The sequence below is a fragment of the Elephas maximus genome, chromosome 3, assembly GCF_024166365.1.
Source record: "Elephas maximus indicus isolate mEleMax1 chromosome 3, mEleMax1 primary haplotype, whole genome shotgun sequence".
NCBI classification, from domain to species: Eukaryota; Metazoa; Chordata; class Mammalia; order Proboscidea; family Elephantidae; genus Elephas; species Elephas maximus.
In genome coordinates, this window is record NC_064821.1 from 65,879,413 (window position 1) to 65,906,011 (window position 26,599).

General features: G+C 41.9%; 1 protein-coding gene across 2 annotated transcripts in view; it reads left to right on the forward strand.

Moving 5' to 3' along the window:
- Positions 1-10,991: 10,991 nt before the first annotated feature.
- MACO1 (macoilin 1) overlaps positions 10,992-26,599 on the forward strand; it is a 65,157-nt gene continuing 49,549 nt past the window's right edge. For both annotated transcript variants that reach the window (XM_049878306.1, XM_049878308.1), the window contains exon 1: positions 10,992-11,123. In XM_049878306.1, coding sequence (XP_049734263.1) covers positions 11,044-11,123 — 80 coding nt within the window. In that variant the 5' untranslated portion in view covers positions 10,992-11,043. The remainder of the gene's footprint in view (positions 11,124-26,599) is intronic.

Genomic DNA, 26,599 nt, shown 5'->3' on the forward strand with positions numbered 1-26,599 from the left:
TTACCCTTAAGCCTGTGAGTGCAGCCATCATTTTACACATGGGGAAACTGTGGCACGGAGAGGTGATAAACCAAACCAAACCCACTGCCATTGTCAAGTTGATTCCAACCCATAGCAACCTTACAGGAGAGAGTAGAACTGCCCCATAGGGTTTCCAAGGCTATACATCTTTACAGAAGCAGACCGCCACATCTTTCTCCTATGGAGCAGCTGGTGGGTTCGAACCACCAACCTTTTGGTTAGCAGCTGAGCACTTTAACCACTGTGCCAACAGGGCTCCTAGAGAGGTGATGTGAGTGCCCAAAGTCACACAGCTAGTAAATGGCATAGCTGGGACCCAAAGCAGATCTATCTGACACTACAGCTTATACTGTTAAATACTTTGCAATTCTGCCTCCCAAGTTACTACACCACCTACAGTCTTAATTTCTTTATGAGTCAAATAATATGACCTGCTTTCCTCACAGGGTTATTACAAATGTGAAAATACTTAAGCATACTTTTAACCTGTGTTACAGAAAAGGTAGGCAAGTGGTGTCATGTCTGTGGCATCCTAATCTGGGCTCTAGGTTTCCTCCAGGTACAGTGAATCAAGTCAGAGAGACCACAGCTTTTACAGGTGATTACGCTTTTTCTGTAAACAGGACCCTATGAGAACACTTGCCACGCCCTTCTCTCCTGTGTCAAGCATATTAAAGCTCAGTCTCAGGCAGTGACCAACAAGGTAGGTCTAACCACCAGTTGCCATCAAGTCAATTCCAACTCATGATGACCCCAAGTTGGTTTGAGTAGATCTGTGCTCAAAAGGGTTTTTATGGCTGATTTTTGGAAGTAGGTCACCAGGCCTTTCTTCTGAGGCACCTCCGGATGGACTCAAACCTACAACCTTTCATTAGCAGCTGGGCACATTAACCATTTGTATCACCCAGGAACTCCAAGGAGGTAGGTAGTCCTCCATTCTCTCCCTAGAAGCTTGACCACACCAAGGGTGCGATCCCGTTCTAGGCATGCCTGGTTAAAACGCGGCTAAGCCAATCACGCATAAATGTTTACTGTAGAAAACTTTGAAAAGGCAGGGATACATAAAGTTTCTATAAAATGCTCATGATTTCAACATCTCCCAAACTAGTACTTTTTTTTTTTTGGACATGTAGTTGTTTCTGATTATTCATAGCAGTTTTGGTCTATTAAGTCAGTAAGAACACTGAATTAGTGAATACTGACCCATTACTCCTAAGGGAAATACAGAATTGGGTTTCTGCCAGCCTTTGGTCACAACATTTGGTCATGACATCTTCATCGACCATTAACAATTATAAGTTTGTTTTATGTGTGTTTCCATTTAAGGATCTTTCTTTAATATACAGTCAAATCTGCAAAAGCTGGAACTGGTGTAAGGTGGAAATCTGTCAGAGAAGAAAAACGCAAATATTTTCCACTAAAAGAAGCAATAGAAAAGTGGTAAGACTGCACCCTGTCAAAGGCAAAAAAACTTTTGAGACTCAGAAAAACAAGGCAGTCCCACTGAGTTTCAGATCTCACAGGTTTCACTGTATATTGTCAATTCATTAATTGAACTCCTGGTCTACAGAACTATAACTCTTGTCTGAACAAAGCTTATCTAACATGTATTTTCTCCGTAACGCAAATCACAGCCTTCTTGCACTTAGGAACACTAGACAAGCACTTCAGTGCTATGCTTAGGGGCCATCTTAACACAGCAAAATCACCAGCGAAAAGCATAAAAAATGTAAAATCATGGCACTAAATAGACTGTGTAAAGGACACTGTTTATAGTATAAGAGCTGAAACAAGAAGGCACCGTTTTCATCTGGTAATGTTCATGATGAGATTCATTTTTCAGAAGTACATAAAAGATGATTGTAAACTCTAAGAAAGTTTATACTCACTGGACTAAAAGTAATTGGCTCTGCTATTTTTATATAACCTCAGCTCTCCTAATCTATAGACAAGTACAACAGAATTTCCATTGCCTTTAAAAAGGAATTTCTGATCTTAGAAAACTACTCTTTACATTAATATTTAGTGACAGGTAGCTGTAAAATATGAAATCCAGCCTCAGCTTGAAACATGACCAGAGAATGACTCTGATATTTTGCTGCCCTCCGTATGTCCACAAATGACACTGAAAGTGTCATGAGTACCGATTTTGGGGTAACCTATAAATTTTTAGCAAGTAGTCAAATTCACTTACTTTGTCCATTCAAATTCTGATTATTAATGGTTACTTACAGCTGTTTCTTCTCATTTCACATCATGCCACATCAGCAAATGAAGGTCCTGAAAGCATTACTCCATCCACGTCATTAAGGCTGACTCTACTTTGAGGAGGTAGCTCTTCCCCAGTTGTATTTTGATTGCCTTCCAACCTGAGGGCCTCATCTTCTGGCACTATATCAGACAATGTTCCATTGCTATTCATAAGGCTTTCACTGACAATTTTTTTTTCAGAAATAGATCACCAGGTCCTTCTTCCTAGTTGGCCTTAGTCTGGAAGCTCTGCTGAAACCTGTCCACCATGGGTGATCCTCCTGGTATTTGAAATACCGGTGGCACAGCTTCCAGCATCACAGCAACACAAAAGCCAACCACAGTACAACAAACTGATAGATGAGTGACAGCCGAAAACATCCATTAATAACAGGAACATGGAGTGTATGAAATATAAATCTAGGAATGTTGAAAGTCATCAAAAATGAAATGAACACATAAAGATAGATATCCTAGGCATTAGTGAGCTGAAATGGTGTGGTATTGGCCATTTTGAATAGAACAATCATATTGTTTACTACGCTGGGAATGACAAATTGAAGAGGAATGGTATCACATTCATCATCAAAAAGAACATTTCAAGATCTAGCCTGAAGTACTGTGCTGTCATTGATAGGATAATATCCACACACCTACAAGAAAGATCAGTAATAAAACCGTTATTCAAATTTACACACCAACCACTAATGCCAACAATGAAGAAATTGAAGAATTTTACCATCTTTTGCAGTAGGAAATCAATCAAACATGCAATCAACATGCATTGATAATTACTGGTAATCAGAATGCGGAAGTTGGAAGCAAAGAAAAAGGATCAGTAGTTGGAAAATGTGGCCTTGGTGATAGAAACGAGGCTGGAGATCACATGATAGAATTTTGCAAGACCAACGACTTATTCTTTGCAAATAATTCTTTTCAACAGAAAGAGTGACTGACTATACATGTGAACTTCACATATGGAATACACGAGAATCAAGTTGACTACATCTGTGGAAATTGATGATGGAGAAGCTCAATATCGTGTCAGAACAAGGCCAGGGGTGGACTGTAGAACAGACCATTAATTGCCCATATGCAAGTTCAAATTGAAGCTGAAGAAAATTAAAACAAGTCCATGAGAGCCAAAATAGGACCTTGAATATATCCCATCTGAATTTAGAGACCATCTTAAGAACAGATTTCACACACTAAACATTTGATAAGCTGTGGGATGACATCAAGGACATCATATGTGAAGAAAGCAAAAGGTCATTAAAAAGACAGGAAAGAAAGAAAAGACCAAAATGCATGTCAGAAGACACTCTGAAACTTGCTCTTGAATGTAGAGCAGCTAAAGCAAGTGGAAAAAATGAGGAAGTAAAAGAGCTGAACAGAAGATTTCAAAGAGTGGCTTGAGAAGACAAAGTAAAGTATTACAATGACATGTGCAAAGACCTGGAATTAGAAAACCAAAAGGGACGAATATGCTTGACATTTCTCAGGCTGAAAGAACTGAAGATAAAAATTCAAGCCTCAAGTTTTTTTGTTTTTTTTTTTTAAGGAGAAAATATTCCATGATGCAGGCAGCATCAAAAGAAGATGGAAGGAATATACAGAGTCACTGTACCAAAAATAATTGGTTGACATTCAGCCATTTCAGGTGGTAGTATATGATGAAGAACTGATGGTACTGAAGGAAGAAGTACACTGAAGGCACTGGCAAAAAACAAGGCTCCAGAAACGGACGGAATACCAATTGAGTTGTTTCAATAAATGGATGCAATGCTGGAAGCACTCACTCATCTACGCCAAGAAATTTGGAAGACAGCTACCTTGCCAACTGACCGGAAGAGATCCATATTTGTGCCCATTCCAAAGAAAACTGACCCAACAGAATGTAGAAATTATAAAACAGTATCATTAATATCACACACAAGTAAAATTTTTGCTGAAAATAATTCAGAAATGGTTGCCGTAGTTCATCAACAAGGAACTGCCAGAAATTCAAGCCAGATTCAAAAGAAGACACGGAATGAGGGATATCATTGCTGCTGTTGGATGAATCTTGGCTTAAAGCAGTGAATACCAGAAAGATGTTTACCTATTTTTTTTTTAATTTTACTGTGTTTTAATGAAAGTTTAAAGAGCAAATTAGTTTTTCATTCTAAAATTTCATACGCAAATTGTTTTGTGACATCAGTTGCAACCCTACAATGTGTCAGCACTCTCCTCCTTTCCCTTTCCACTCTGGGTTCTCAGTGTCCATTCATCCAGTTTTCCTGTCCTTTCTTACCTTCTCATATTTGTTTTTGGGCAGATGTTGCCCACTTGGTCTCATATACTTGAATGAACGAAGAAGCACATTCCCGCATGTGTTATGGTTTGTTTTATAGGTCTCTCTAATCTTTGGCTGAAGGATGGACTTCAGGAGTGGCTTCAGCTCTGAGTTAGCAGGGTGTCCAGAGGCTATAGCCTCGAAGATTGTTTACCTGTGTTATTTGACTATGCAAAGGCATTCGACTGTGTGGATCACAACAAGTTATGGATAACATTGCGAAGAATGGGAATTCCAGAACACTTAATTGTGCTGATGAGGAACCTGAACATAGACCAAGAGGCGGTCATTCTAACAGAGCAATTAGATACTGCGTGGTTTAAAATCAGGAAAAGCATGTGTCAGAGTTGTATCCTTTCACCATACTTACTCAATCTGTATGCTGAGCAAATAATCTGAGAAGCTGAACTATATGAAGAAGAACACAGCACTGGGATTAGAGGAAGACTCATTAACAGCCTGTGATATGCAGATGACACAACCTTGCTTGCTGAAAGTGAAAAGAACTTGAAGCATTTACTAATGATCAAAGACTACAGCCTTCAGCATGGATTACACCTTAACATAAAGAAAACAAAAATCCTCACAACTGGACCAATAAGCAACATCATGATAAATGGAGAAAAGACTGAATTTGTCAAGGATTTCAATTTACTTGGATCCACAATCAATGCCCATGGAAGCAACAGTCAAGAAATCAAACAACGTACTGCATTGGGCAAATCTGCTGCAAAAGACCTCTTTAAAGTGTCAAAAAGAAATCACTTTGAGTACTAAGGTATGCCTGACCCAAGCCATGGTATCTTCAATCGCCTCATATACATGTGAAAACTGGACAATGAATAAGGAAGGCTGAAGAAGAATTGATGCTTTTGAATTATGGTGTTGGCAAAGAATATGGACTGCCAGAAGAATGAACAAGTCTTGGAAGAAGTACAGTCAGAATGCTCATCAGAAGCGAGAATGGAAAGACTTCGTCTCACATACTTTGGACATGTTATCAGGCGGAACCAGTCCTTGGAAAAGGACTTCATGCTTGGTAAAGTAGTTGGTCAGCAAAAAAGAAGATCCTCAATGAGATGGATTGATGCAGCGACTATAACAATGGGCAAAAGCATAACAACAATTGTGAGGATGGCACAGGACAAGGCAATGTTTCAATCCACTACACATAGAGGGTTGACTGGATGGCACCTAACGACAATAGGCAAATTTGCAAACACAGAATCTGTGAATAATAAGGATTAATTGCATATCCTTTCAGATTTTTTCTATTCATGTGGGTTTATGTCTTAATTTTTTCCCTACTAAAATGACATGTACTGTTTGATAACTTGCTTTTCTCATGAGCAGTATATCATGAAAGTTTCCAAACCTGGAAAATCTTTCTATAATTTTTCTTGCATAGTGGCTAAGAGCCCAGCCTCTGGCACCAAACTGCCTCAGTTTGAATCCTAGCTGTGTTGCTTACTAACTGTGTGACTTTAGGCAAGTGACTTAGGCCCTCTGTGCCACAGCTTTCTCATGGGTAATATGGATCCAATAATCATCTTACCTCGTAAGGTTATTGTGCAGATTAAATAAAAACGTCTATTGTACTTAGAGTAGTACCATGTAATAAGTGCCATATATAATCATTATCTATGATACACTTGCTTCCATGGTAAGGATGTATAACAATTTGTTTGACCAACCCCCTCTGTGGGATAAATGGGCTGTTTCCCAGTAGTCTCGGCTCTAAACACAACCGCGAACATCTTCCATTAACAGAGTTCTCTGAGGAAAGAAAAACATGTAGAAGAGGTGGCCATCTCAATGTCTGGACTTAGTGATGCCTGTGGGACATGGACAAAACCCAGGCAAGCTGGACCAGCCCTACCTGGTTGGCTTGGGGGATTGAAGTTGGTGGAGGAAGTGGGAATGCAATTTCATTATTTGTGAAACAAAGTGTAATGATCTCTCTCTAGGGCTGTTCTGGGCTCAGCTGAAGCTTGAGTGCAAATCCTAACCCCTTGCACTTCAGGAAGTTCCAGGAGGAGAGGAGAGACAGACCTGAATTCCTGTCTGGGCTTTGGTCTTTTCAATGAGAGCAAATTGTTTCCCTTCTCTGTCTTTCTCACCAGTAAAATGGCTACTGCTGATCTCCACTGCTTCCTGATTGGTGGTAGAGGAGTGGGGAGCTAGAGGGGTACACCCTGACTGGAGGCCTGGCTCATGTTAGCCCAGTTCTGCGCTCTTAGAATCCCTAAGGGCCAGAGGGGAAAAGCTGGCTCTTGGCTGGGGCCAAAGGGGCTTGGGCTAGGGTAGGGGAGGAAAAAAGAGAGTTCAGTTAGGATAAGAGGAGCGAGAGAGAAGGGAATGGAGGTCCGTTTGCCCTCCTCTGGTTTGTCCTTAGGCTCTTGGCAAGGAGACCATTCCTGTCATCCCACCCCAGCCAACCACCAAATCAACAACCCCAACCACCAATAGCCATCTATAGGCAGCATAGCATTTGCCTATAACCTCAGAGCTTGATCTTGCTAAGCTTGTGCCTATTGCTAAATTGCTCTACCATATCAATTATGTGACCTTGTTTTCTGAGTCTCAGTTTTTAGGGACTAACATGACCTGCTTCTAAACATAGGGCTAGTTGTGTCTCCTAAAGAGCCCTGGTAGATCAATAGTTAAGTGTTTGGCTGCTAACTGAAAGGTTGGTGGTTCATATCCACCAGCCACACTGTGGGAGAAAAGACCTGGCAATCTGCTCCTTTAAAGATTGTTGTTATTAGGTGCCTTTGAGTGATTCCGACTCATAGCAACCCTATGTACAATAGAACAAAACATTGTCTGGTCCTGTGCCACCCTCACAATCATTGCTATGTTTGAGCCCATTGTTGCAGCCACTGTGCCAATGCATCTCATTGAGGGTCGTCTTCTTTTTTACTGACCCTCTATTATACCAAGCATGATGTCCTTCTCCAGGGACTGGTCCCTCCTGATAACATGTCCAAAGTATGTGAGACGAAGTCTCGCCATCCTTGCTTCTAATGGGCATTCTGGCTATACTTCTTCCAAGACAGATTTGTTCGTTCTTTTGATGTTCCATGGTATATTCAATATTCTTTTCCAATACCATAATTCAAAGGCATCAATTCTTCTTCAGCAGGGTCACCCTTGGTGGACAGATTTCAGCTGAGCTTCCAGACTAAAACAGACTAGGAAGAAGTTCCTGGCAGCCTACTTCTGAAAAATTGGCTAGTGAAAATCTATAAAGATTATAACCTAGGAAACCCAATGGGACAGTTCTACTCTGTCCTGTAGGGTCATGTGGAGTCAGAATTGACTCGAGGGCACACAACAACAGCCGAAGTGTCTCTAAAGGGGATTTTGGCACAGGATGGGCAGGTAATTCAACCAACAGCATCAGAGTTGGCATCCGAATTGGGACTGGGACCCAGGACTCCAGATCTCCAGACTTCTTCTTAGGCCATCGCTCTGAGATTCTCTCTGCCCTTTCTCTGTTCCCATGTGGCCCTAGAGCCCAACAGTAACTCTCAGCCACATGCTCCCATAATCCTCTGCACTTCCCTTGTCAGGAACTATTTGATGGCAGTCTAGACAGTGAGCTCCAGAAAGCTGGCATATGTCTCCAGTGTCTCTCTCATCTTTTCCCTGGATACTCACCCATGGATTCCACAATGTGCCATGGCACTGTGCTAGACAACAGGGATACAGCGGGAGTGGAAAAGACCACAGATACAGTTGATTGTCTTAGTTTCATGCTCAGGCAATCTTGACCCTTATGGTCAGGAGGATGAGGCCTATTCAGGTCTGTGGCTTCAAGCCTCCAACCATAGTGAATCAGGTCCCACCTGTATCCTCTCCATGAACCAATCTGCCTCAGTAGCTGAAGTCTTTCTCTGTTGCCTCCCAGCACGGCATTCCATTCATATCAGCAACAGGCAGGCCTTGGTGAAACTTTGAGCTCTCAGAGTTTGTAATCCTTGGTCTCTCAGTGCCACTTTATCAACATGCTGGAGTAGAAGTGAGGGATGAACAGCTATACTGTTAACAGCAGTTGCCATTTATTAAGTGTCTACTGCATGGTTGGCTCTGAAAGTTCATTGTCCTTCAAACTTTAAAACAAACCTGAGTAGAAACAGGCTCTGATCAATTCAGTAACTTGCCCAAGCTAGTAAGTGGCCAAGCTGGAATTTCAACCTTGGTCTGAAAAAGCATGTACTCCTGTCATTTTTCTAAACTGTATCTCTATAGGGTATGGATCCAATCCCCAAGAAGCTTTTTGGCTAGGTGAACGGACAAACCTCACCCAAGAAACCACAAATAAGCAGTGGCACTGATGGAGATACTCTGTGTGGGTGCAAAGGCAGGAAAGTGAGAAGATAAATTTGAAGTGGGTTTAAGGACAGTGAAAAGTAAGGCTTGCTTGCCTAGAAAAGGAGGCTGGGCACTGATTGTGACGAGCTCTGGATGCCATGATAGAGAACAGCACTGGGTGCTCTTTGAAGTTTTGTGAGCAGGAGAAAGTAACAGAGAACATCTATTGATATACAGATATAGCATTTGCTATAAACTACAAGTTCCTCCTTAGGGTGGGCATTGATTATGGGTGTGATCACAGGGCAGGGAGAGGTCCACCCATCCCAGGATGGCAAGATGGCATCCATTTCCCGAGAAGTTTTAAAATGTGCTCCTGGAAGATCCCTAACTATCCCATTGTTGGTGAATGGTTAAGCTGGTACAGTCACTTGACAGGACATTCTGTAACCATCAGAAATATTCATGTGCATAAAGCAGATAAAATGCTTGTTAAATAAAGAGCAGGACACAAAATTGAACCTCTAGTATGATCACTATTCCTTTTAATAAGAATAACAATTATAAATTCATTAATGGGGAAACTGGAAAGAAAGGAAATGCAATAAAATGCTAACAGGGGTTGTGTTAAGATCATGAGACCCATGGGTGCTTTGTTTTTTCCCACTCCAGTTGTTATTAGGTGCTTACTTTTCTACATTTTCCTAGTTTTTTGTAATGACATACATTCTTCTTTCTTAAAAAATAAAAACTGCTGTCTTTTTTTAATTTTGCGATACCTACATTACGGGGGGTGGGGGGTATGAGAAGCAAAAGAGAAAGTAGATGCAAAGCGTACAGCACCGTGCAGGGCACAAAATCGGCGCTCAATACGTCCCGCCCCAGCCCTCCGCTCCGGGGCGGACACGCGCCCCAGGCCTACGCTCGGCGCCAGCACCCTCGGCAGCCGTCCAGCCCGCCACGCAGAGCCCTCCGTCCCGCCGGCCCCGTGGAGCGCACCGCCACACTGCCCCTAGCTGCCTCGAGCAACGTCGCGCACACCCACAGCCCCGCCCCCGTGACGCGGCCCCAGGGGGCGGGACCTCTGCGGTCCCGCCCCCGCCTCCGGCGATTGGCCGTCGCGCTGTCACCATGTCGCGGGAAGCAGGCTGGGGGTGTGTGTGTGTTGTGTGTGTGTGTGTGTGTGTTGTTTGCTCTGTGTGTGTGTGTGTGTGTCTGCGTGTGTGTGTGTGTGTGTGTGTGTGTGTGTAGGGTTTGCTTTGTCATTCGTACCCCCATCGCACGCTGCTGCGGCCGGCTTGGCCAAGCGTTCCAGGATCCGCCGAAAGGGCCCCCGCCGCTGCTCCCGGGATGCTCCAGGTTGGGGAGGATGCTGCAAGCGCCTTACATAATGACGCGACTGACTGAAGCACATGTTAGCGCAGGAACACCACATGCCGCACACCCAGGCCTCCCGATTTCATATGCCGCTAGATGAGAGCGTACAATGCAATATAGCACGGTATGCTTTGGTATGAGTTATAATGAAACGCAATCCAATAATAATAAAATGTACCTTCTCAACGAGGCATAATATAGGATGTTATATTTATAGGGCCTATTTATAAGCCTCTATTTAAATCTTTTTTGATAGGTCCAGCGGCGGACCCAGACATTATAAGGATTGGTGCATTCTTCTGTCCTTCAAAGAGGCGGGCTCTAGAGTCCGTTTTGCCTCAGCCGGCCTTGGGACTGGCCGGGCGTGTAGAGGCGGCGCCTCTGATTGGCCCCCAGGGCCGTCCGTCGGAGCCGAGAAGGCGGGGCAGGCGGCTGGCTGGTGTTGGGGCGGGCGGGCCCCGGAATTGTCATTTCTTTGTTTCCGAAGGCGGAGGTGGCTCTAAAACCCCCTCCTCGTCCCACCCCTTCCCCCCCGGGCGCTGGTTCCATGTCTGTGTGACCGGCCCCAGGGGTAGAGTCCAGGCCCGAAGTGGGGCGGGCCGGCGGCGGCGGCGGCGGCGGCGGCGGCGGCGGCGGCGGCGGCGGCGGCTGGGGTGAGAGACGGCGGCGGCGGCGGCGGCGGCGGCGGCGGCGGCGGCGGCGGCGGCGGCGGCGGCGCGGGCACCCGGCCCCCCAGCGGGAGGATGAAGCGGCGGAACGCCGACTGCAGTAAGCTCCGCCGCCCCCTAAAGCGGAACCGGATCACCGAGGGCATCTACGGCAGGTGAGCGGCGGCGCTCCCGCCTCCGCCGGACATGGGCGCCGCGGCCCCCGACCGGCTCCAGAGGAGCCCGGCCCCGTTATGTAACCCCGACTAGGCCGCACGCCCGCGCCGGGGGCTCTCCGGAGGAGCGCTGCCCCGGGGGCCACTCGCCGGCCCGCCAGGGGGCCGCCCCGGGGCCGCGGGGCGTGGCGAGGGCCGGCCGGCCGGGCTGGGAGGGCGCGGCGGCCGCGGGGTGAGGGAGCCGCCGCGCCGCCGTTGGGAGGGCCCGGGCCCGCCGGGGGGAGGGGCGGCGAGCCCCCTCCCCGCCCGACGCCCCGAGTCTGCGCCGCCGGGCCCGAGGGCAGCTCCCGGGACCCGGCTGGCCGCCGCCGGCCCCTGAGCCCAGCTCTCGCCTGGGAGTTTGGCGGCCGGAGCGCGGAGGCGCGTGGAGCGTGTGCACTGGGGGAAAGGCTGATTCCACTCTTCTGGCTCCCGAGCCAAAGTTAGGAGCAGACAGTGGCCCCTCGTCCTCGTGGGCTGCCGGCAAGCTGAGCTGGTGGCCACGTTGTCTCCTCTTTCGCCTTCTACTTCCCTTATGGGATCTCAAACTTGGCACTGTGGGCTGAAGCCAGTACCCCCAAATCATGCCCTGTGGCCGGGCTCCAGACTCGGAGAGGGGCTGATGAGCATTTTCTCAGCAAATATTTTGATAATTCCAAGCAGATCGTTTTCTTCAAACCTTTTACTAGGGATTTTCTGCAAACTTCGTTCCCCCAATCCCCTCTCCCTCACTCCCCAAAAAGAAAAGTAGTGTCCCTTTAAATAGAAATTAAATTCAGTACTCTGACGGGGAGAAAGACAACAGGTTCATGGAGCAACTTAGTGGCAATGAAAGCTTCCCCAAGTAGAATTTGTGTATGACTGTTATTTCTGGTTATTCTCACAATGTTAATTCTAAATGGTACTTGCCTTGATAAATTATTTCAGCGGAGAAGTAATTAGTTGGCAAAGGAGAATTCTCAGTGTGCAGAGAGAGGCTTAATTGAGTCCTCATGGTGTTTTACAATTTAGCTCTTCTAGCTGTGGGACTTAGAGAAGTATGTGAGGTGACTGACGACACCCAAGTTGTCTTAGCATAACTGTACACTTACGCACATGCCATTGTTTACACATGGAATGAGTGCTTTTCCTAAGCAACTGGGGTAAGCATTTGAGGTTGTTTTCCTTCTTTCAAGTTGAAAAGAATTGAGAACTCAAAAAGTTCTTGGATATCTCCTTACGTAATGAGCCATAGATCATAGGAATAATTAATTCATTCAACAAATGTGTATACTATGTGCCATGCACTGTTCTAGCCACTAAGGATACAGCAGTGAGTGAAACAGGTCAAAATCCATGCTGAATCGACCAAACCTGACCATTTTAACTAAAACTATAAAAAGAAAAACAATTCTTCCAACAGATTTAATGGGTAGGGGAAAGTCTATTCAATTCAAGTTACACACACTATAACTTTTAAATAAAAGAAGGCTTTTTTTTTTTTTTAATAACCATACCTGGTTGTTGAAAAAGATTTGAATGACTTCATGTTGATAGTGACACAAGAATTAAAAAAAGTATATTAAACAGAGTGGGTAGACTATGGAGGACTGTGGCATTTGAATGGCTGCTATTTACGGTAACATGAGGTACCTCCATTTATAGCAAGAAGATTGAGAGTCCCATATTATTCACATGTTTTCTGCTGTTTTGCAGCTTTTCTTTGGATTTGAACAATTACGTCCCGTTTAGTACGTGCCCCACAGTAGGCACTCAGTCAGTGTGAATCAGTGTAAAGAAGTGAAATAGTTGTCTATGAAGAGATGTTATTTTACCAGCGCTCTTTTGGAATTTGAATTTTCTTACCCTAAGAGTTTAATATCAAATACCGTATGCAGGTTACTCTGTTTCATCTGTAAAAAATAAAAAATCAACATACTTCAGCTCTCAAATATGTTTACCCTCCTCTGTTTGGCGTTCTTTAAGTTAAAAGACCTGCATGTATTTCTACCTGTCTTTCCTCGTTGTAGCATCATACATCAAATGAGGGTCTCAATTTACTATCTGTTCGTTTCTATTATGGAGTGTTGGACTGAAGGACGAGATCATAATTGGGAGTTTTTCCCCAAGTAGAGTTAAGTTAAAAATAAGTTTACAAAACTCTAAACAGAGTTCTGTTTTTAGGAAGAACTTTAGGAGATTTCCAGTTATTTCTAAAACAGAACAAATGGGCTGGATATAAGTTATGACGTTTGAGGATTCATGAATACCAGATTTCTGTTGATCATGGAATTTAGGTTTGTCCTGAATTGTTTTTCACACATCTATTGCCCATTTTGTTTCTCAACATCTGACCAGTTTTGGTCTCATTAAACAAAGAGCTTTGTTTTTTCCTGAGACTATGCTGACAGTTTTGATAACCAATGTCTACTGTTGTCTAAGCTTTCATGGACTTATTATTTTCATGTTTTCAGTCTGTCCAACTTTCCAAGCTCTGGCATAGGAAGGAGGCAGCTGTGGTAGAGTAAAGAGAGCACTGGACTGAGGGCATTAGGAGACCTAGGTTTGGACTCCGAACCCCAGCTCTTTGGACTGGCAGAACATCCCGCAGTTTGGAACCCCCACTGTCTCATCTGTCCAGTGTGTTTTGTGGACTAAAGGAGATAATGTAGCTTGTGAAAACTGTTTGTAAATTCTGACTGCCATACAAATATTGTTTACCATGGTGTTATCACAATTTAACGTGCTTGTTTTAGTGTTTAAGGAAAGACTATAAAATTTGGTGCAACTATAAATAAAAGTTAGTAGTCAAAACTAGGGGTCAGTTGCTGCTTGGTCTTGCTCAGAAAAATCCTGTTGCTGAGATGCTTTCAGTCATAAGCTCCAATCCAGCTCTTGTTACCAAGTGAGCATCAAATAATAATCATTTATTTTCAGTATCATGGCTGTGTTAGAATTTTGTTTCGGGGCAACATAGAAAGAAAATAAATTTTAGACATTATATTATTGTTATGTACATTTTATATATCCCATCATTTGAAAATTAAAACATGCTATATTTGGAAACCCTGGTGGCGTAGTGGTTAAGTGCTACCGCTGCTAACCAAAAGGTCAGCAGTTCGAATCTGCCAGGCACTCCTTGCAGACTCTACAGGGCAGTTCTTCTCTGTCCTATAGAGTCGTTATGAGTTGGAATCGACTAGATGGAAGTAGGTTTTTTTTTTTTTTAATAGAAGTATTATCCCAGTCAAGATAATAATCAGGAATAAGAGAAAGGAAACAAAAATGGTGATCATTTTCTTTTCTGTTAAAACCAAAACCAAATCCATTGCCGTTAAGTCCATTCCAGCTCATAGTGACTCTATAAGACAGAGTAGAACTGCCCCATAGGGTTTCCAAGGAATGGCTGGTGAGTTCGAGCTGCTGACGTTTTGGTTGACAGCTGAGCCCTTAACCACTGCGCCACCAGGGCTTTGGTGACCCAGTGTACAGGCTGAAATTCAGTGTCACTTAAAAAACATATGAGCTAGCGCAGAGTCTGACACAGAATAGGCATTCACTGCTTAAGAAATATTGAATGAGTTAATTAGTAAACAATGATTATAAACTAATCCATTCCATTCATTAAGAACCCGCTGTGTACAAAACACTGTTCAGGGAATTATGGAGGATCTAGGATGAGACATGGCTCCTGTCTCAAGGCGTTCACAGTCTTGTAGGCCATAGTAGTATCATCTTAAATTTATACAGTGGTTTAGAGGTTCCAAAGAACTTTGAGATCTGTTCAAGTACAAATATTTCTGTTGAACTAAATTTTAGCTGACTGTTTTATTGGTTCACCTGAAACAGCAATGGCTTTATTTTGCTCTGCGCAGGTTTATGAGGAAGCATGCGGTTGCCACTAAATGAGGGAGTATTGGCTACTTCAAATGAGATAGATGTGAAAGTACTTGGAAGGCATGAAAATAAGTTATTAATAAGTGACAGCGAAATGAAAACTTCTGCTTAATTCTTACATTTTAGAGATCCGCAGGTTGTATGGCAGTAGTTCTCTCCCTGTGTCTGCCTTCACACACAGGCACCAGGCACTCCCAACAGTCATATCTCATTACATGCAGTGATTCTCCAGGTGAAGGCGAGTTGGAGTGCTGTGTGGCGTTAAAAAGCCTTAAGGGGCTTCTGAGTGTACTCCCACCCTGTGTACTCACCACCCCCTTGTCCCCTGAGAGTTACTGACTTTATGAGAGGAAGATGAGGAGATAAGCTGTGGCAAGTAGAACATGTAGGCAGAAAGATTTATCTTTAGAGTCTATTCCACGACTCTGCAGTTAGAATTGTTACTTAAAATAGTAAGTATAATAAGAATTTTTAGTAAGGTATATGTTTTGAACCTCAGGAAATACCTTCGTTACTGGTGGTTGAAGAAAGCACCCCTTCACTTGTGAATTTATGAAGACTTCTGTCTTCCTGTGCCAGGTTCTGCTTGTAGCATGTTGCCTGAAGCTTACGCAGTGCAACACTGTGCCTGACTACCACATTTTTAAAGCTTAATGCCTTAAAATTAGGACTTAAGGACTGCCCTGCTCCGTATGATGCTTTTCCCCATCTTTATACCAGTTTTCTGGCCTTTAGCTTTTTGAAAGTGACTTTTTTTAAATGATCAAATTTTGAGCCCTTCTCAGCTTCCTGATTTCCTTTTTCAGACCTTTGTCCATAATCTGGTCTCCCGAAATTTCACCTTACTGCCTTTTCTGCCACCTTAGTGATGTTTCCTAACTCTAGTTTTAGACTCCTTTGGACTATGCTTACTAAAGCTGTGGAGGCTGGCATGACCCTTGGCTGCTTTGCTTGTACACATGTTCTGCAACTGAAACCCTAGATACCAGTGTCGCAACCTCACAGCCTCAAAAGCGTTTTAGTAATCTTGCTTGGCTTTACTTCGACAATGCTGGAGTCGATATAAAAGTGTAAGTTCTACATTGTTTAGGGAGATGTTGGGGAAGAAGAGGAGTATCATGGAGAAGTTGAGATGTTTTCACTAACTTGTCCAATGAGGCTAAATCCTTATTATTAAAGAACCTGCCACAATGGAGTATTTGCATTTAATTTTTGCTAGTTGTGTACTACCTTAAAAAAAAAAAAAAAGAAGTACTTTCCTCGAACTTTCGTTTATGAGTCTTCTATTCCAAGCAGTCTTGGCAGTTTAGTTTTGTTAGATGTTTTGAAAATCCGTTTAAATTGCTGCTGCTGGGTTGAGGGGGAAAAAGGGGAAATGATCCATTTCAGATTATTTGCTTAAGAGCTTCCTGTTTTATCAGTGATATTCTTCTTTTTTTTTTTGCATTGATTCCTTATGGCCTTTCTTGAACTTCACTAGATTTGGAGGTGAATTTTAATAGTAGGCTTAATAACTAACTTATTATTTTCACTTTCATGCTAGCAATATGCCTATATATCATGGACACAGTCTGTGTTGCATAATGTACTTATATTTCCAAAGTCTTTTTTTGGCCATTTCTCTCAGATCTCTCTGTTGCTGTTAACCCTTGGGATTTTGTATGTGTGTGTGTGTGTGTGTGTGTGTGTTGTTCTGTCATTTTCCAGGCTACTATCCAGGTGACTATTTTAAGGGGATAAAAGGATATATCATACACCTTGTGGATTCTGGAGGGTCATATAGAAGTTTCACAAACCTGGTTAAGATCACGAAGTAAAATACTGTAATTGGGTTACTTTCTTCATAAAATTTCGTGTGGTCTTCAAATATACCAATTGCTTTATTTTCTGTGCTTACTAGCTTCAGGCATAATGGTTTTATTTGGATCATTTTCAAGAATTAGGTCTAGAAGAGCAATAAGCTGTCAGTTCAGCAAGCTACGTGAGTAAAATGACACATACCTCCCAAAGAGACACATATCCTCTGCTGGACTTTTGTTTCCATCCTGGGTTTCTTCACGTACCTAAGGAGTGACTGTTTCCTCCAGGTCTCTCCCTCACCTTCAGGCGCGTGCATCGTAGCTATGGAGACTTAAAAAAAAGTAATCAGCTGTTAGAGAATGTTCTTTGAGGCTTTATATCTTTTATTTGACATTTAATTTAACTGACATCAAGTTGGCTCCAGCTCATCAGACTGCCAAGGTACCTATTATCCCCAGCCTTTGAAGCCCCTTCATAGCACTGGCCTTTATTCCTTTGTATTTTTTTCTCTGCTGCACTTAAGACCACTGCTCACTTTGAGTCATGGGATTGTGACATCAAAAGTAATTTATCCTCATCCCATCTCTTCTGGTGCCTTTTATTTTTTAGATGTTTTATATTTGATGGATTGAAATGGTACAACTAGTCCATTTTAGTGTATCTGTAAGATACACTGATGCATTTGAGCTGTTTGGGATCCATTTTTTGCCTAGCACAAGGGAAGTGACTAGAAATAACCTTGCTCTGTTTTTAAATTATATTATTACTTTGTTCATCTTCAAAACACTTTTGGAAACCAAATAAATGGCTCGGTACTAAAGTCAGTATTTTGCCCATCTTGTAGTGAGGACCCTTGAGTTCTACAAAGAAGGAGTGCCATGTTCACGGCCAAGGCAAAAATTCCTGTCTCAGGTGGGAGAAATACGAAGGCTCAAGTCTTCTTTCTCAGATGTGTCACGAATTGTTTTCTTGTCTTTTTCTAGGCTCTACCTCACGTTTCATTTTGCTTTTGACTTAAAGAAAAATGAGCTCTGTCTTTTTATTTTTTAATTGCATATTTGTCTATTAAGTGACCATTCTAGGAGTGAATATAGCGTTGGAAAGCAGTCTTGAGTTGTTCCACCTTTTATGCTATAGTTATTTCTGTAAAGAACATTTGACTTAAATTTTTTTTTTCTGCAGAGCTTTGGAGTGTTTGTGAATTAAGTTTATGAATTTGTAGTTTACCATTTAAGATGCTGAGGGTTTTATTCTTTCATAAAGTATGCCTGCTCATTTTTTAAGAGGTTTGATTCTTTTGGAAAATTAAAATAGTATATAACTTGAATATGTATTTAAGAAGCTATATGAAGAGTAAAATAATATCTATTGAGCACCTGACGTGAGGTGAGAAAGTTCAGGGTGATGGATAAGTGTATGGACCTTGAAGCTATATGGATTTGGGTTCAAATCATGTCTCTGACGCTTACTAGTTATGTGATCTTAAGCAAGTCATTTACCTACTTTAAGCCCAGTGGGGATAATAATATTATCTACTTTATAGAGTAAGGATAATTGAGATAAGTCACATAGAATACTTAGCATAGTGCATGACATAGATTAATTGCCCAAAAAATTGTTTCCTGTTAATTGTTTTTGTTATTATGTTTTTATTTTCATTCTCTTGTTTAGTCCCAGTAGGGGTATTAGCTTCATTTTTAGGTGAGGAAATCGAGGTTGCCGGAAGTTTAGTCGCTTGATGGGGAGCCATATCTGTCCATCTGCAAAGCCCGTCCTGTTTTCATTTCATTGTGTTGTGCCACTCCATCCTTCTAAATGGCGTTTATGTGTAATAACTCATCTGATTCTCTCAAGTTCTCCACTCTGTATAGGGCAAGTGCCATCATCTTCACTTTCCGGATGAAGCAACAGGTACTAGGAGTGTTTTCTCCAAGGCCGTTGACCTCTTTTCCTTCTCAAAATGGGTCTCTCTCCTGTATTTAAAAGAAAAAAAAATCCATGTAGACATGACAACTTAATGCAAAATATGATCCTGGATCCTGAACCAGGATTTTCTTTTTTTGGCTATAAAGGATATTTGTGAGATAGTGAAATGTAAATAAGGTCTAGATTAGATATAGTGTATATATAAAAAAAAAGTTAATTTCCTGGTTTTAATGATTATAGGGTGTTTGTATAAGAGAATGTCATTGTTTTCAGGAAATTTAGGCGTAAAGGGGCATTACGTTTGCAACTTTCAAATGGTTCAGAGAAGTTAAATGTGTGTACATACGCAGGGAGGATGATAACACAAACCTGAGAAGAGGTTTTAGCATTTGTGGAATATGGGCAAAAGGTGTAAGGGACTTCCATGTACTATTTTTGCAGCTTTTCTGTCAGTCTGAAATTATTTCAAAATAATTTCAAAGTAAAAGTTTAAAAAAATCGAAGCAACACATGCTCGTTATAAACAATTTAAAACAATATGACAACGTATAAGAATAACGTGAAAGCCGTTAGTAGTCCTGCCCTGGGATGATCGCTGTCATATAAAAGATAAATATAGTTCCTTCTTTTTTTCTATATAAGCAAATGTGCATTTTTTCTCTTCTTAACAAAAATAAGATTCTGTTTTATGTAAAAGTTTCTTGGCTTTGCCTCTCCACTTACTCTTCTATCTATTTCTTTACATACAAATTTATCTTATTCTTTTTAGCAGCAACACTGTTCCATTAGGATTCACATTGTTCTCTGTGGTCTCCTGACTCCAGTTCCGGGCTCTTTCAACTGTGCCCTGTAACCTTTTAGTTCTCTGTTCCTCAGGTTTCTTTCCTATAAAATGTCAATAACTGCCCTGCCTACTTCACAATTTTGAGGATAAAATGAGATAATAAAAAAGCATTTGGAAAATTTACAACCGTTGATAGGAATGTAAAATGTGATTAAAAAGAAAAACGAACCCATTGCTGTCAAGTCGATTTCTGATTCAAAGGGACCCTATAGGACAGAGTAGAACTGCCCTTAGGGTTTCCAAGGAGTGGCTGGTGGATTTGAACTTCCGACCTTTTGGTTAGCAGCCAAGTGCTTAACCGCTGTGCCACCAGGGCTCCCTATGGTGTGATTAGGTAGATGATTTTTATTATTAGTGGTATGAAGTATAATACACTGATTCACATATGAAATGAATTTCTAATGCAGCATTAACCCAATTTTTTAAGGACCCGTGGGCTGTTTATTCTCTCCTGTTTTGCTACTTCAGTCCTGCCTCATCCCAAGCTCCACAGACTCCATGTTGTCAAAAGTATTTTTTGGAGGAGAAATTCTAAAACTCCAAACTCTCCAGTTGTACTAGGTTACAGCACCTGTCCTTGATATCTCTGTGGTCTGTGTAGGCCTTTATAAAAAATACTGTACCACATAATTCTTAACAGCTTTCTTCAGGGGTCCTCATTCTAGGTTTTTTCTTTTGTTTTTAATCTGGCATATTTCACACTGTTAGATTTGTCATTACAGTGGCTGTGTGTGTGTGTGTGCGCGCGCGCGTGTGTAATTCACTCTAGAAGGGTTCTCATCGCAGTCTACAGGAGGCCTAGAATAGAAAAGAAATACAGAACAGCTGGAGTCCTCTTAGCCAGCTCCCTTTTCTGGGTTTTATGCAAGGATGATGTGGGTGCAGAAAGTGGCAGTGGTTCTAGTCCGTTTACCTTGAGGTTCATGCCCAACTTTCTGTAGTCCAGCATTTCTCAGATATTTTTGTCTCTGGACCTCTTTACATTAAAAAAATATAAACCAAAGAGCTTTGGTTTATATGGGCTGTATCTATCAGTATTTACTGTATTAGAAATTACAACTAAAATTTTTTTTTTAACTTTTGAGTCATTTAAAAATAATAAATTAATTGCATAGAAATCTATTTACTATTTTTTAACAAAAGACATGTGCTTCCCAAGGTTAAAAAAAAAAAAAAAAAACGTAGTGAGCAGAAGTATGGTTAACTGTTTTTGCAGATCTCTTTAATGTGTGGCTCTAGTAGAAGACACTTTAGGAACCACTGCTGTAGTGAGCCAGTGGCAGGTAGGCCGAATGGACTGGTAGTCTGGCACCGGAGCAAGGCTGATTAAATTAGTTTCTTCAAAGTGAAGAACAGTTAGGAAGAACAGATTGGGAGCAGGTGCACAGTAGTCCTTCAGGCAGAAGGGGTGATTGTTACTTCCGTTAGTGTGCTGTGTTCAGACGCCCGTTCAGGTGCTTGTGTGTCATCTCTCCCCCTACCGTCATTGTAAGTGTGTGATCTTGTCGGTCCTAAACACGCCTGTGCATTGCAAGTCATTCCTTCAAGGTGCTGTGTCGGGCGCTGAGGATAACGCAGGGAACAAAACTGGCAGCTCCTTTGTTCTTTTGGACTCTGCGTCTTCATTACGTAAAAGGTTATTTTATGATAATTGTAATTAAATGTTCTCGTAGTACAGGATGCCAGTGGAGTATATATATATAATGAGGGGCCCAGCCTTTAGTTTGGAGTCAAGGAGGCCCTTTTTGAGGATGCTCATGCTGTATGCTGAAGGCAATGCTGCTTTTAGTTTAAATTGTAGTAAGGTAGAGATCTTGTCTGTGAATTAGAACTTTAGAAAAATGGAAGAACTAACCTTGAACAGTTGGAATGTTGCCAGTCGAGGGGAGGAATGCCAGTAGTTTGGAGATAAGTACTGACTATCTGATTAGAGCATTACCTTCTTTCTGAGACATTGTGAAATTCAGTGGAAGTTCCATGACAATGAGAAGTCCCTGCTGTAGATCAGTGGTTCTCAAAATTCCGTGTACACACAAATGGCCTAGGGATCTGGTTAAAATGTTGTTGTTGTTAGGTGCCATCGAGTGGGTACCAACTCACAGTGACCCTGTGCTCAACAGAATGAAACACTGCCCGGACCTGTGCCATCCTTACAGTTGTTGTTATATGCTTGAGCTCATTGTCGTAGCCACTGTCAGTCCATCTTGTTGAGGGTCTTCCTCTTTTCTGCTGACCCTGTTAAAATGTAGGCTTAGATTAATGTAGACTTAGATTAAACAGGTCTGGGATGGGCCCAGAAATTCTGCTTTTCTAAAAAGCTCATACATGATGCTGATGCTGCTGGTCCATGGCCCACACTTTGAGTAGCAAGACTATATAGATCACAAATGGCCATTGTGAGACTTTAGCAGGAATACAACCTAAACAAGAGTCTGGATGAGTATTCTAGAGGTTATGCCCAATTAAAAAAAACTGTTGCCATTGAGTGAATTCTGACTCATAGCAACCCTATAGGACACAGTAGAACTGCCTCCTAGGGATTCCAAGGCCGTAATCTTTACAGAAGCAGACCGCCACATCTTTCTTCTGCGGGACAGCTGGTGGGTTCAAGTGGCTGACCTTTTGGTTAACAGCCAAGCACTTAACCACTGCACCATCAGGGCTCCCTGATGCTCACTAGGGAGAGGTATTTGATAACAGAAGACAAAGCAATTTGGTCCAGGAGGTATCGTGCTACTTAAAAAACCAAACCAAACCTGAGGCCGCCAAGTTGATTTTGGCTCATAGTGACCCTATAGGACAGAGTAGAACTACCTCACAGGGTTACCAAGGAGCAGCTGGTGGATTTGAACAACTTACCTTTTGGTTAGCAGCCAAGCTCTTAACCACTGGGCCACCAGGGCTCTCTCATGCTGCATACCAAATGCTAAAGGCGATTCACAGTTGGCTTTACAGAGAGGACTGGAAAGCTAAGGGTTGAGATGGATGGCCACTAGCGTAACCAGTGAAATATTCCAGAGTTATTTCTGTGGTAAGGACCAAGTGAACTAAATGGCCATTAGTCTGCCTAGGGAAAAGGTCAGATACTGAGGATTGATGGCCACCGTATAGTAATTATGTGGGCTCCAGAAAATGATCTAGGCGACAAGCAGCTAGAGATACCGGGAAGGAGGTGCACTTTATTTGGAAACAGAAGAACGTTCAATATTACTTCTCATTAATCATAGATGATTAATCCATAGATGGAGAGTATTGCTAAATGGATTCAGATAAAAAGTGGTTCTAAATGGCTAGGGTGGGAGTAGAATGGAAAAAAAAATCTTATAGTTAACATCGACTTTGAAAGATAGTTAATAATGACTTGAAAGAATCACCACCATTAAGACTGATAATTACAGATATCTTTTCTTTATTTCATTGGCACCCAAAATAGAAGCCTGTAGTACTATCAAAGGCCTCTGTCCGCCCTTGTTTCAATATATTATGGAAAATAATCTTTTTGTTGCAGTTATGCTTCAAGATTTCGTTGAAGATATATTAAAGTTATCAGCAAATTTTTTTGGATCAGAGAATTAAAGTAGCATCAGATTCATTATAAGTCATATAATGAACTGTGTGTATAAAATATTTTGCTAATTATGTTTTTTTCATGGTTTAAAAGAAATATTTTGAAATGTTACAATGGGTAAAAACCCTAATTAATATTCTCCCCCTTTCGAATGGCATCTCTTTGGACCTAGCAAAGCCTCTTGACCTTCAGAGGATGGAAGGAGAGGAGTTAGTTAAGGTTTCCACACTGAGAAAGAGTGTTCATTTTAGATCGCTTGTCTTCTAACCTTTGTACAGGTACTTATAGGAGGATGATAGGTACACTTGACAGAGAGGGCTTAGTGAATACGGAATCAGGCAGCTGTCTTAAACTTTATTAAACCCCGTAAGACCGAAATGACTCAATGAAATGTAAAGACTAGTCCTAGAGTAAAATCGCTCTTATTAATTAGACACTGTCTTTTGGTTTTAGCATCTAAAAAACAGACCCACCTAAAAAGGGAGCCTGAGGAAAGCTGAGAGTAGGGCGTATGTTTGTGAACGACCAAGTTTCCTTAGATATCTGTACTTCTGAACTGTGACTCAGTAAGAACTGGTTGTTAAAGAACGTCAAAGGTGTGAAAGCCGTTGCTTGAAAAAAAGTGGAATATACAAAAAGGAACCTCACGTGAAGTTACTGAACTGAAACTGAATAGTCCACTATAACAAAGATGGTTACTTTTATATTGCCCTTGGTTTAAATGATTTGAGTTATTAAAAAGTATTCAGCATGCTGCCATTCTTTGGATAATGAAGGTAAATAATGAAACAGGAATGTTGCTGGCGGCTAGACAGGGATCTTGCCACGCCTCGGGGGCATCCTGGGCAGCCGGCTCCACCTGGGAGACAGTAACGACTAGACACAACTGAGGCACCCACCACACTCTCAGCCTGCTCTCTTCCAGACAGCCCCACGGGAAGAAGTGTTAGCCGGGAAAATAAATACATTTTCATGCTATTTTATAAATACCTTAGAAACGTGACCGAAAACCCAGAAACATAATTCTAGAAACAAGAAAAAAAAAAAAAACTTTTAGTTTTAAAGCCAAGCAGCTTGGAAGTCTAGTGTCAGACTAGATCTGTGCTCCTAAATGCCTGCATGACTCAGTTGTTCCTTCTCATAAAATGTACATTGCTTTCCTACTGGGTCAGTGACGGATTTAACACCCTTCAGTGGGAATGAGAGCCCTGTCCTAATCTGGCCAAAAGAACTGTATGGGAGTAAAACCACAGGTGGGATCTAGGATTTAAGACTGTTCTTCTGGTTTGCCTTGGGTTCCGTGATTCTGTAATGTTTAAGCTCAAAGAAGTTCTTCTAAGAATTAGTATTAGAAATTGACCCTAGTTGACAGTTTACATATTGTGATGAATAAATGTATCATTAGGGGTCATATGTGTCCATTCTTGGTATCTTTTTCATTACAACTTTAAAGGATGCAAAAAGAATCTTCCATGTTAAATCCTGCTTTTGTTTTTCCCCCCATGCATATGTCTTTTTGTACCTTCTTTTAATATGTTTCAATTATATATTAAAACTCTTGATTTTGGTGTTGTTGGTATATATTCAGATAGTTAATTTGATCACATCAGTATTGGAGTATTTGTGTTGCAAAACATCATGCAAAGCTTTGGCCCATGTCCAAGTGAATTCAGTGTTTCCAATCACGTTATCTTAGAAAACTGTTTTTTTAAATACCTAAATATAACCCGCTTTAAAATTGACGGGGTTACAAATTGCTGTTGAGTTTGTTCTGATTCGTGGCAACCCTACATGTGTCAGAGTAGAACTGTGCTCCATAGGAAGTTTTTTTTTAAGTAATATTTTTGTGTGTTTTCAGTGACGGTTTACTCAGCAGTTTAGATTCCCGTTCAGTAATTTCTATACAAGCTGTTCAGTGACACTGGTTACATTCTTCACACAATGCATGAACATTCTCAATATTTCTGTTCTGATTGTTCCATTTCCATTAATCTAGTTTCCCTGTTCCCTTATGTTCTCATCTTTGTTTTAAAGTAATTGTTGACTATTTGGGTCGATCTCGCTGTCTTAGAAATGCCTGTTGTCTGCCTCCTCTACTTGATTGTGCACATAGATGATTTTTTTTTAGGGAGCACAGTACTTATGGGTGATGCTCATTTTTTGAGCCAATTTATTATTTAGCTGCAAGGTGACTTCAGGGATTAGTTTCGGTTCAGGGTCTGAAGAGTATCTCAGGGCACTAGTCCTGGGGAGTCCTCCAATCTCAACCAGTCCAGGACTAGTGCCCTGAGATACTAGGAATTTGAGGTTCTCTTCCACATTTTTCCCCATCTGTCAGGCACCATCTATCAGGGTCCTGATTAGAATGGTCAGTAATGGTAGCCTGGCACCATCTAGTTTTTCTGGTCTAAGGGTAGTTTGTCCTGTAGACAGGTTTCTCCTTTGAGTCTTTGGTTTCCTTCTTTCTCTTTTGCTCTGGCACAAGTAGGGACCAATAGTTGTATCTTAGATGGCCACTTGGAAGCTTTAAAACCCCAGATACTACTCACCAAGCTAGGATGTAGAATGTAATGTAATTTTATGACACATATTATGCCAGTTGCCAGAGATGTCCCACGAGACCATGGTTGTAATCCTTCAAACCCAGAAATCCAATCCTGTGAGGTGTTTGGTTATGTCTAAGAAGTATCCGTAACTGTGCCGCCTGTGTGCTTTATTATACATACGAATATATATGTGTATAGCCACATAGGTGCATGTGCATGCAGTTATATATACACACATATATACATAGCTCTGGTGGCATAGTGGTTAAGAGCGTGGCTGCTAACCAAAAGGTCAGCAGTTCAAATCCACCAGCCATTCCTTGGAAACACTATGAGACAGTTCTACTCTGTCCTGTAGGGTCGCTGTGAGTCGGAATCAGCTTGATAGCAACAGGTTTGATTTTCTTTTGGTGTACAGACGTATGCCTACATATGTACATATGTACCCACACATACATTTTTTGTTTTTTTTTTTTTTGCTGTTGTTTCAAAATTATATGTGCCGTAGCAATTACCAATAGGTCCTTTTATCTTGTGTACTTTTTAGTGACATTGTTTATCATCATCAAGCTGTGTATACATCACCCTTGTTCGGTGTTACCTTTCCTATCACCAAAAATAACAAGTGTCTACTGTCTAGTGAGTGTCCGTAGGCTTTTTAATGACTGACTTTTCAGCAGTAGATTGCCAGTCCTTTCTTCTGAGGCATCTCTTTGGGTAGACTTAAACCTCCAAGTTTTTAGTTAGCAGCCAAGCACATTAACCTTTTACACCACTCAGGGACTCCTCAACAGGGTGGTTGTTGTTGGGTGCCCTTGAGTTGAGACCACTTGTGACAGAGTAGGACTGCCCCATAGGGTTTTCTTGGCTGTAACTT